The sequence below is a fragment of the Mustela putorius genome, unplaced genomic scaffold (genome assembly GCF_011764305.1).
Source record: "Mustela putorius furo isolate JIRA1106 unplaced genomic scaffold, ASM1176430v1.1 tig00003853_pilon_pilon_pilon, whole genome shotgun sequence".
NCBI lineage: Eukaryota > Metazoa > Chordata > Mammalia > Carnivora > Mustelidae > Mustela > Mustela putorius.
Window position 1 is genome coordinate 13,465,702 of NW_025422005.1, and position 12,120 is coordinate 13,477,821.

General features: G+C 43.0%; 1 protein-coding gene across 5 annotated transcripts in view; it reads right to left on the reverse strand.

Annotated features, from left to right (window-relative positions):
• UBR4 (ubiquitin protein ligase E3 component n-recognin 4) overlaps positions 1-11,839 on the reverse strand; it is a 134,698-nt gene extending 122,859 nt beyond the window's left edge. For all 5 annotated transcript variants that reach the window (XM_004741340.3, XM_004741338.3, XM_045063850.1 and 2 more), the window contains exons 1-8: positions 11,596-11,839; positions 4,663-4,760; positions 3,324-3,427; positions 2,410-2,539; positions 2,158-2,297; positions 1,340-1,442; positions 1,104-1,245; positions 821-945 (exon numbers count right to left, since the gene is read on the reverse strand). In XM_004741340.3, the coding sequence (XP_004741397.1) occupies positions 821-945; positions 1,104-1,245; positions 1,340-1,442; positions 2,158-2,297; positions 2,410-2,539; positions 3,324-3,427; positions 4,663-4,760; positions 11,596-11,765 (1,012 nt within the window). In that variant the 5' untranslated portion in view covers positions 11,766-11,839. The remainder of the gene's footprint in view (positions 1-820; positions 946-1,103; positions 1,246-1,339; positions 1,443-2,157; positions 2,298-2,409; positions 2,540-3,323; positions 3,428-4,662; positions 4,761-11,595) is intronic.
• Between the last annotated feature and the right edge of the window lie 281 nt (positions 11,840-12,120).

Genomic DNA, 12,120 nt, shown 5'->3' on the forward strand with positions numbered 1-12,120 from the left:
TCCAGATGTTCAAAATAAAGCTATTGAAAGAAAGTAGGGAGATGATCAACCTCAGCATTTATTGGTGTCCCCAAGGTCAGGTTGCCAAAGCTGTTCAAATCCTCACTCAAAGAACCAAGTAAACATCAGAAATTGGCATACGTTCTAAGACATACAGGACTACAGTATTTAAAACCAAGGATCAGTGAATTGGATTAAAAAGTCCCTGTCACAGTAACTTAAAAGAGAGCGAACACCAGCTGTCAAACCCCACTCTCAAGGCAGCATGAGCAACAGGAAGAAAGGGAAATTTGGGGGAGCATGAAGGCTAACATCTGCTGTGTTGATCAATATAAACGGATACCACCTGTTCTGTAAAGGCTTCCCGAGACTTGCTCCCACAGCAAGACTCCATCTCTCCCTTCTTTGTGCCCCCAACTACTCTACATTTCTCTTATTGCCTTTATCACCCCCTACTATATATTATTCCATGTGGTCCTAACTGTTCTCGATAAAGGCTCCTTGAAGGCATGATTACATACTGTTTATCTCAAAATCCCAACAGCACTTGGCATTTTGCTTTCCATACAGCAGATATTTACTATCTGCATATACTATGAAAGCAAATATGCACATCACATGCCAACAGTTGTGCAACAGCAGTATCATTCACAGGATTCACATGGAGACCTCCTTTCACCTAGATGAGACAGCAGATGATCCTCAGGGATAAGGCTCAAGGAAAGGGAAGAGAGAAGAGCACGCAGGGTGATCTCACGGCTTCCAGAAAGTATACTTGCACTGAACTAAGAAAATGAGATCAGACATCACAACCCCTCACCTGCATACAGACAACTTAGGCTGAGGACTGTCACATCTTGCAGACGAGAAGGATTGAGAGGTTCCAACACGGGGAGAGAGAGGGTATCCAATGCCATGGTTACATCAATCACCAGTGAATGAAAACTACAACATGACAGAGAAGGAGGTTAACCAAAGTGTCTCCTTGAATCCCTTGCTTCTATAATCTGATAATTAAAGAAAGTTAGCGTGCCATAAACAACTACCCAGTTTCTCTCGAGAGCAGCTTTAGAAGGTAAAGCACACATCCCGGAGCACCTTACCCATTCCGAACAGCAGTGGCATCTGCTACTGTGGCCGGCATGATGAAGAAAGAATTGGCCAACACTGCATCTTGAAACCGATTGATGTAGCGCAGGAAATAGGGCAGGTTCAAACACACGCGCAGGAGCTTCTCGGAGCCACCTGCATTAATGACAAGGCTCGACCTTACAATTCCATTTAACGGAATTTTTGAAAGCAGAGAAACCAGCTTTATGACCACAATTAAGAGTCTTACCAAGCTCTTGAAGACTAGCCACATTCTGAGCTATAAACACATTCTTGGTTTTGATAGCAGAGGCTTGATCTGTGGATGACTGCTCATCATTTTCCCCTTCAGCCTGAAGAGAAACAAAGGATGTGAAAGGCCTATCATGGTATTATCACCTGCTGACAATGGCCCTACAGTTCAGAATCTAAGCAAGAGCCCAAACCAAGCAGAAGGTCTATGGATACTCTTGAGAATTCCCAGTTAATGAGGAGGGGAATCCCTCACTAATGTTAGGGAAAATATTAGTTATTTTCCCAAGAGGAGGAGAAAAATATAGAGCTTGAAGATAGATATATTCTACAATTAATAGAGAGTGTGATGCCTTTTACAGAAAACTATATGTGTCTTTTATATCTGTTTATTTGCATTAAGAAATTTTAGAAGAATGATCATCAAAATAATATCAACAGTAGAGGGGCGCCTGGGTGGCTCAGTGGGTTAAAGCCTCTGCCTTCAGGTCAGGTCATGATCCTAAGGGTTCTGGAATCAAGCCCCGGGTCAGGCTCTCTGCTCAGCGGGGAGCCTGCTTCCTCCTCTCTCTCTGCCTACCTCTCTGCCTGCTTGTGATCTCTGTCAAATAAATAAATAAAATTTTAAAAAAATATATTTACAGTAGAAAGAAAATCACCTCATTTTTTCTTTTTGGTTTGTATTCTTCTATTTCTTTCTACCCTATGCAAATACATCATTTTACATCACAAATATCAGATACAATTGTTACTTTTTTCTAGTATTATCATCTTAAAAGCTCCAAGGGATGAGGATGTTTGGGTAGAGTAACTCACCGGAGTCTGTGGACCCATGGGTGGTGATGCTACAGTTCTAGGGTTGAAAACCGACGTCAACTGATTCAAAAAATTCATCTGTACCTCCTTCTGTCTCAGCTCTGGGCTTACAGGTGAGGCCAGTTCTTTTTGATCTTCCACTGTAAATATAAAACCAAAACCAAGGATGAGCAGAGAGCCACTAGAAGCCAAAGCAGGAAAAGTTGGCCAAGGAAGCAGTCAAAGAACTGGGTCTGGCAAGTGAAGGCTCACCGTCTGAGAGAGTCTTCACCGTTTGTGGCAGCTTGGCTGATTTCATCATTGCTGTGAACGTGATAATTTCAGTCCTGTCTAGTCTACTACAGCCAGTACACAGGCCCTTGATGAGGAGAATCAAGTGTTTCTAAAAAGAAAACAAAGTCAAATATGTCTTTCAGAAGATACTACTCTTTTGGGACTTCTCACTGGCACAGGGCCAAATTCAGGTTCATATCAAGAACTGAAATCAGGGAAAACACTAAAGCGGAGATCACAAGCTGATGGTCCTCAGACCCTATCTGGTTTGCAAATTCGTCGGACTATGCTCACAGTGTGGTTGTTGGATTGTTATTTTTATACTTGAAGTTACATTAACTTTTTAAAACATGGAAGGTTCAACAGACAAATCCAGATTTCTCATCTTTCTCAATAATTCACAAGATACAGCAACTGAGTCTCCACCGCTATCTGGCAACGACTGACTGGAGCTGCAGTGATTGGCCCTTTACAGCTGGGTCGGGCACCCTTCTCAACTGGCACACTTCAGCCGTTTTAGGTTATGTGCCTGACCCCGGGAACATGGAAGTTTGCGATCATTGCAAAATCCTCTGCAGCCTCTATACCAGAGGCTGGTGAACCACAGCTCCAATTCAGCCCACTGTCTGCTTTTGTAAATTAAGTTTACTGAACCACAGCTATGCTTTTTCATTTATGTATTGTCTGTGGCTGCTTTCATACTACAAAGACAGAGTTTAAAAGACAGAGATTAGTTGCAAAAGGGACCAAATGGTCAGCAAATTGTTCACTATCCGGCCTGTTAGAGGAAAAGTTCACCAACCCCTGCTCTATACTACCCTTCTCCATCATGCCACTAGTGTGTCAGAGTCCTACCTCAAAATAAGGGCCACAAATGAACCCATCACTCTCACCTGGGACACGGCACAAGCCTCATCTGGATTCTCCAAACGCAGGAGAGAAAACTCAATCAGGACTTTACAGGCTGCTGCCACCGACTGAAGCTGGTTCCGGGGAACTGAGAAAGAAATGGACTTGACTTAACCTCAGACCGCCACAGCTTGGTCAGCCTCATGGCTAGCACATCAAACCAGACAATTCCCAAGCTCTGTGTCCAGCTTCCCAGCACCATTCCATAACAAAAATCATTCAGAACCAACAATCCAAGGGCCAAACAAAGGCATCCTGGCACTGATACCATCCACTGCTTCTAGATCAATCTATCTCACATTTACTGGAAATTCATTATAAAAGGAAATGCAACACACTAAATACCAAACACTTCACATATATTAACCCACTGAATCCTTAAACCAACATTTTGAGTAGGTACTATTGTTACCCCCTCCCCCTCTTTTTTCATAACAGATAGGGAAATTACACCATAGAGAGGTTAAATGACTTGCCCAAAGTCACAGGGCTAGAATCAAATCCAGGAAGTCTGGTTCTTGAGTTCAAGCTCTTAACTAGTAGAATATACTACTTCCCCTTTCCCATAGGTTCTAAATGTCTTTTACAAGAGGTTTCCTACACAAAATTTCTTCACGCTAAAAGTGATTCCTCCACCAGTAACCAGTGGTGCTAATAAACACCACAGCACACAACAGTTACCCAGCAACCTTTAGCTTCCTTTCATTTTACTTGCTTAGCAAACTATTTAAGTAAATAATTCAAATTCTTCAGAACTCTGTTAGAGGTTTTTTTTTTTTTTAAGGACTTTTTTTAAAATAAGTAAAAATGTAAAAATGCAGAAATAGCAGAAAATAAGAATTAAAAAAAAAAGTTTAAAAGATGGGGAACTGAAATTGAAATCCCTTGACATACTAGAGAATACAAAAGGAGAATTTACTTTCTCACCAAAACCAAATAAATAGTGCCTTCATCAGTGGCATCCGAACCTCAAGCTGGTATCCGCCCATCCCCCCTCAACCCCCAGAAATTAACACACTAGTAATTACATGTGCATGTATGAAACCAATAAAATGCTTTTGATTAAGAAGGTATGGTTTAACTTAATAAATTACAAAGCAGACATCCAAACCAAGTACTCTGCAAATCCCTCTTGGTTGGCCTATGTAAAGGAACTTCCAGAGCCTTATCAGACTGACAGTGGTCTCCACTGCTGGGTGAACAGGTTAGGAGTGTTAAAACAGACTTCGTTAACAACCTGTTCAGAGACCTGCAAAGAGAAGACACAACCGTACCCCACATCCCGAAGCCCTCAGAAGGGAGTGACAAGCATGGAATACTCACTGAGGCTGCAAACTGTTGTGATATAGTGTGTGGAAAGTGCAACAAAAGAGGAGTAGAAGGGCTCGTACTGCTTCTCATGGTGCAGGATTTCCGATTCACTGCAAAGAAAATAATTCAGCTAGTATTTACTTAGTGTTTCCTATCCGCCAGACACCCTACCCCTTCACAGGCATTACGGTCCTTACAGCAGCCCCATCTGGGAGGCACTATTACCATCCCTATGTTCAAGATTGAGAAAGGGAAGCTCAACAAATTGAAAGTAAGCACCTTGTTCAAGGTGCGTCAGGCTTAAGGAGTAGCAAAGGCTAATAGGCAGGAATCATTTTCACACTCACTTAGAATTGAAGAAGTAGAAGTTAAAACATAGCAGGATGCCAATTTGTCTTATATTACTGGTTGCCAAAGACCAAAAGCTAGTAATATTATGTGCTGACCAAAAAGGAGTAGACCAAGAACACTCAAAATACTGCTAATGGGAATACAGGTCATCATAACCCATTTTGAAGACTAAACAAGACCAGTCCATAATGCAAGAATCAACAGTTCAGGGAAAAATCACCTGACTAATGTTAAAACCCAAAACTCACCAGGTACCAGAGCTCCCATGTTTCCCCACGCCCTCCTATCTCCAACCGGGACACAGGTAGATCACAACAAATTCAGGGATTTTAACCATATCCCTTATCCTGAGCTGAGGAAATGCCCTCTTCTATGAAAATCTGGAGCCCGTAAATCTTAAAACTATACATTTATGTAATTCTAGCAAATCAGATGCTAATCCACAACCCATGAAACAAGAAGACAATGAAAACAAAAGAAAACAAAACGTATCTTATTAAACGGAAAGAACGAAAGAACAGAAGGCTGTGGCTAAACAGCTTCTTCAGTGAGTTAATTCTCCAGCCAGTATCAGACTCTGAAGGGAAATGTACACAGTCAGGACTCTATCCCCTTGCCAAATCAACGTAAGAGCCAAAAAGAGAAGTTCAATACTGGGGAGGTGCCGGTGTGAGTGATGAATCACCTCAAATAGCACGTACGAGTCTGGCATTGCAAACACTCTGCTATGTGGGAATTTATCTAGGATAAATGGAGATTTATCAAAGATCAGTTCCTTATCTCAGAATAACTGCTTCACCAAGAAAAAATATTTATGGAGCATCTATGATGTGTAAGGGCTTTCCTGCCCACCAAGGATTTCTACTTGTCAGGTGGACAAAAAAAGAGGAAACAGAAACCTTTAAACACTTGTAATGCTCAACTTCGTGGCCATCATACTGGTAGAGGTCATATCCTACTCAGCAGAAAACTTCTACTAAATCCCCTCTTCTACCTCATACACTTAGCTGTTCTTTCACTTTCGTCCTTGTATTTTCTTAGTCATTGTTCTAAGGTTTCCCCACCCTGTAATTTGAAGTATTTTACTGAGTCATTTACCTTCTGTTTTATTTCAAAAGTTCAGAGCTGCTTATCCCCGTTTTCTTTAGCTGAACAGGCTTACTAGAACTAAGAGAAAAACTACCCACCCAAAGGATGAACTTACTCTGTTGTTTTCATTTCCATTCAGATAATGAAATACATCCATAATACAAGAATAAACTCATTTAACTGGCTGGTTCAATGTTGACCCTTTGTGATTTTCCTGCTCTAGAAATGCACAACTGCCTTATTCCAATTAAAAAAACAACAACAACAACAACAACACAAGAATGTACTTTGAGGAAAGATGGACATTGGCATGCAAAAAACTGGAGCACTCCCAAGCTCCACTTACAGTTTGCTTAGGGCAACTAAGGAGAAACATGGGGAAATTAATTTGAAAAGACTTGAAGGAGGGAGTAGGACATGTGGACATGTGGCCCAAAGGACATTATCATATCTCTTGATTTTAAAGAAACAAGTGTGTATGAGTAGTCTAATAACTTGCTGCCACCCTCATTCCCCAATAATCTGAAAAACACCAAGATACCAGAAGACTCAAAGAAATGGAAAAAATGGGACAAAGGGCAAGAAGTTAGGTAGGAATGGGGAGGAATGAAGAACTGCAGGCAAATATAACAAAGAGAAAGGAAAATAAGACTTATAGGTAAAAATATCTCTCTCCTCTGGGTGGTCGGCTATCTTCCTCAGACATCTGCTTCTTCTAACAAACATTCCAACCACAACACTGCTGGGGTTGAAACACTCCTGAAAAACAGGGAATCTGAAACGCTTATATCCCATACAAAAAAAATGTGAGGCAGAGAACAAAGGGAAACAGCAGCTAGCAGTCTGGTCACAGAAATCTAATTTGACATCTAAGTAAAAAATAACTGGCTCAGGTCTGGAAATCTCTAGCTTTTTTCAGGAAGAGGTGAAATGCCAAGAGGACAAAATAAAAGACCACAGATTCACCTTCCTTCTCCCCCTCAGACACCATACTATCTACATCTTTTTTCTAAACTATGGAAACTCCACACACCCCTTTCCCTTCATCAAAGTCATAAACTCCCAAGAACAGAATCCACTATGCCTGTTTCATGACAGGATCAGGAAACAAGTAAGCATAATGAATACAATTTAAGAATAACAGCATTAAAAAATATATGCTTACTGAACATCTGTATGTATGTCAGAGTACCACACATTTAACCAAAGAACTAAAAGCTTTCCGGCACCTCCTTCCCTCTTGACAAACCTGTGGTGAACGTACAATAAGACATTAGGACTAATCTCACAATTACACGCTATCATTTGGTGGCAAGCTTTTTTTTTCCTGTAGGTCAATCATGAACTTCTGTCCTATAGCCTGGCAGAAGCTTGACACCAGTGTATCCCTTTCTCCCTTTCAAGAGATTTAGGAAACGACAAAACACTATCTAATAGAGATTTTGTAATAGCTTCCACCTTCCCAAGTAGGTCTCTCTGGCCTAAATTTTATCTAATACCTGGGAGGCAGAGACTGAAAGAGACATCATTAAGAGGCCAGGACAGCCTAGGAAGGGCTGGCTCATGGGAAACGGACTTTTTTTTTTTTTTTTTTGGTAACTTATGAAAGGTCAATGACAATCATGGTCACCAACATATCTCACACAGAGTTATGAAAGGAAGACAGGACCTTAAAATACAAGGTTACATTCAACAATTATACTAACTAATCCCAAATATGGCACGTGTTCCACTGAGCTTATTCTAGCTCCATTTCTGGTCTGGAAAAGTAAAAGCACTGTAAAGATTTTCAATCCTTACTATTAAAACAAATGCTAGCAAAAGGCAGTAGAAATGAAAATAAATGTCTTGTTAAGTAAATTCAGGTATGTTTTTCTTTTAAAAATCAAAGGACACTTTTGAAATATGTTTCCCAGTTTACCCATACAAATCTATTCCCCCTTTGTTTCACAGCTGGTTACGAAGTCAAACTTAATTAACAGGATCTAGACCTAGACATTGTTATCTACCTCTTCTTCAAATCCAAAGTTCAATTCCAACTATAAAGGTATGAAAGACTAGAGATGGCAAGTGAAATGGGGGAGCACGGAGGAGTCTCAGGGCAAATCATCGTCTCCAGTGGTTAAATAGGGAGGAATTCAATGGATGAGCGGGCTGTCACACAGGAAGGAAGAACTGGCAAAGATGGAGTCAGGACATCTAAAAGGGAAGCAGAGAATAGCAGATTCCAACAGAAAAACGTGTCTCTGGAGGCAAGGGAGGGAAACATGGATGGCAGTCATGACAACAGAAAGGGGACCCCAAATGAGAGCAGCAATTCCAGAAGGAGCAGCCTAGGCACCTACTAACCCTTTGATTACCTACGAAACAAAGCCCACCACAGCATCTGTACAGTGATGGCTCTGATCTGGCCCTATAATCCATGGCAATAACTTTATATTCAAGAAATACTTCCACAATTCTGACACCTTCATTTCATTTTTTTTTAAAGATTTTATTTATTGGGGCACCTGGGTGGCTTAGTCAGTTAAGTGTCTGTCTTTGGCTCAGGTCAAGATCCCAGGGTCCTGGAATGGAACCCACATCAGGCTCCTGCTTCTCCCTCTCCTAGAGCTGCTCCCCCTGCTTGTGCTCTCTCACTCTCACTGCCAAATAAATAAAATCTTCATTAAAAATTTTTTTTAAATAAAGACTTTATTTATTTATTTAGAGAGTGCAGGTGCAAGCAGGGAGGGCAGAGAGAGAGAATCTCAAGCAGACTCTGCGCTGAACTTCATCTCACCACCAGATCATGACCTGAGCTGAAATCAAGAGTCGGATGTTTAACCAATGGAGATACCACAGCGCCCCTCATTTTTTTTTTTTTTTAAAGGCAAAAACTTATGAGAAACAGAATAGTAGGGTATTAACTTCTGCTCTAAACCAGGGTCTGGCACTGGTTTTGTAACAGACCATATTTAAGAATGGGTTCTTATCTAAGAATGTTTATTTGGCTGAAAAATAACTGTTAAAAACATTTTGTGACATATAAATATATGAAATTCACATTTTAGTGTCTACTAATATGTGAACACAGCCACACCCATTCACTTACATCTTGTGCTAAGGCTGCTTTTGCTATACAATGACTGAGTTGACTAATACACACAGAGAATGTACAGCCTGCAAATATTTACTCTCTGGCCCTTTCAAAAAAAAAAGAAGGCATGCCGACCTCTGCTCTACACCAAACTGAACACTAGTAGGTTTGGTTGTTTTTTACTGTAAACAACTTGTAAACCAAGTATTCTGAAAACTTTTCTTAGGATGATATTCCTCTCAGAGACCCTAAAGAGGACATAGAACCACCTTTCCAAGCAAACTGAGCAACAAAACCGGAAGCAAGACTCCAGGGATCCTGCCTTACAATAAAAGCTTTTGTTAGTAAACATCCATTAGTTATATCTTTCCTAAATTGTGAAGAGAGTTCTTACTTCTGTCTACAAACAGAGAAAACTCTTGATTACCTTAGGGTGCACGAGGGGGCACTGTCACTTGACAAAATTCAATCCTAGTTTGATATATTCGGTTTTGGCTCCTTCTACAAGCTTGACAGAGTTGCTAAACCATTATTGTTTTAAAAAGACAGATCCGGAATACCGGATGAATGGGAGGGTGTCACGTCCATAAAAACATAAAAGCAGGGGCACCTGGGTGGCTCAGTGGGTTAAAGCCTCTGCCTTCAGTTTGGGTTACGATCCCAGGGTCCCAGGATAGAGCCCCACATCGGACTATCTGCTCAGCAGGGAGCGTGCTTCCCCCTTTCTCTCCCCCTGCCTCTCTATTTGTGATCTCTGTCTGTCAAATAAATAAATAAATAAATAAAAATTTTTTTTAAAGCCACACACATAAAAGCAGGGGCAGCTGGCTGGCTTAGTGGGGCATGCAAACATTGATCTTGGGTTTGAGAATTCGAGCCCCACATTGGGTGTGGAAATAACTTAAAAATAAAATCTTTGGGGGCGCCTGGGTGGCTCAGTGGGTTGAGCCGCTGCCTTCGGCTCAGGTCATGACCTCGGGGTCCTGGGATCGAGTCCCGCGTCAGGCTCTCTGCTCAGCAGGGAGCCTGCTTCCTCCTCTCTCTCTGCCTGCCTCTCTGCCTACTTGTGATCTCTGTCAAATCCATAAATAAAATCTTAAAAAAAAAAAATCTTTGAAATAAATAAATAAATAAATACAAATATTTTAGAGTGGTATATCATCCATTACAAGTCACATGATGAGTATAATGTAGGAAAAATACCGCCAAGCCAAATGTTTAAAACAGTTAACAAAGAGGCCACCTAACTTGAATGCAGTATCTTGATACTTGCTTACATCTTTAAAATATTCCGGGCTTAATAATTAGATAGGAAAATCCATCTGTAAAGTTAACAGTAAAATTACCAAACCCGGCCATTATTTTATTATAACTTAAAAAAAAAAAAAAAACTTCATCCAAAGCATCACAAACCTAACAACAGGCACCGCAATAAACAATCTGTCAAGTCATGGGCCTTCCTTAGTAATAAAGAGCAGTTTCTAACCTTCTGGATGACATTAAGATATACCCTTGCTGGCAAGAGGCTAAAATGACCCAATCAGCAACTGCAGATTGTTGAAGGTTTGACTAGCAAAATAAAAGTGAGGCTCCCTTTAAAAGCACGTCTAACCATTAAACCAATGAAAGACTCCTCTGAGGATGTTAAGTCAGGAAAACACGGGCATCCTGATACCATGGCCTTGTTGAACACAACGATCACGATCTAAGAACCCTGGACAAAATGACGAAGCGATTTAATACCAAACCAATAAATGACCCCGTTTTTAAGAGCCTGAAGATGATTTTGAGAGGGAGCGCGCGCGCAAGCGAGGGCACTGTTTCTGTGGGAAAATGACCTCAGACTAACACTGAAATGGTCTCATCAAAGACCGTTACAGTAGCAACATACAGTAAGTGCAACCTGAAAACAAAAGTCCTGAGTGGTCACTAGTGGCTTCAACCACAGAAACAGCACGTGCCCCCAGTGATTACAGCGCCACGGGAAGACCGTTATTAAATTATGCGGCACATCTCCAATTTAAACCCCAGGCTCCGCTCCGGCCCAGGCCAGGGGGATGAGTGCGGGCAAGAAATGCAAACTCATCAGTGCTATGACCTTAACACAGGGGGCAGCCCCGGGGACATTCCCCGAAGAGCGCGAAGCGTCCCGAAGTCACTCCCAAACGGGTCCAGCCACGCCCTCTGAAGACGGCGTCTTCAAAAGTTTTCCTCGGAAGGGAAATCGAGGCACGATAATTTACATGGACCGGAGGAAGGGGCCCTGGACAAGCCCTCGTCCGCCTGGATCGGGGAACCCCGAAGCCGGGGCTGGGGCGGGGGGGCGCCCAGCAGCAGAAGGCAGCCCTGGAAGCGGGGCCAGACTATCCGGCACGACCTCCCCTCCCCCTCTCTGCGCCCGCCTCGCCGGGGCCGCCGCCCGGTACCTCTCGATGACTGAGGCCACCAGCTGCGGCAACTCCTTCATCTCGAAGGCTGAATAGGACGCAGACAGCAGGGGCCGAACCGCCACCTCCCAGCCCGGGGTTGTGTCAGCCCCCGTCGCCGGGGCCCCGGGCGCCGGCGCCGCCGCCTCTTCGCCGCCGCTCGTCGCCATCTTCCGTCGTACTACTGCGGCTCCCTTCGGGGGCTTGCCACCGGCCCAGCGCCGCCTCCCGGGAGGGGGCGGAAGTGACGCAATCCGTGTGTCAGACTGTGCGACGCAGTCGCAGAGCAAAACACGCGACGCTCAGGGCGACCTCCCTCAGCTCTCAGGAGAAAGGCTGCACCGCGCGGAGGCGAGCCGGAGGAACTGCGCCTGCGCAAAATTTACGCCTTAGTAGGAGGCGGGGGTGGAGGGGCCGGGGGCGGTAATGCCCGCGCCTGCGCGCTGGGAGTCGTTCCTGTTAGTAGGAGCGAAGTGGCTCCGGGGCATGGGGGAAAGGTGAGTTGGAGATTTGGTTGAAGTTAGC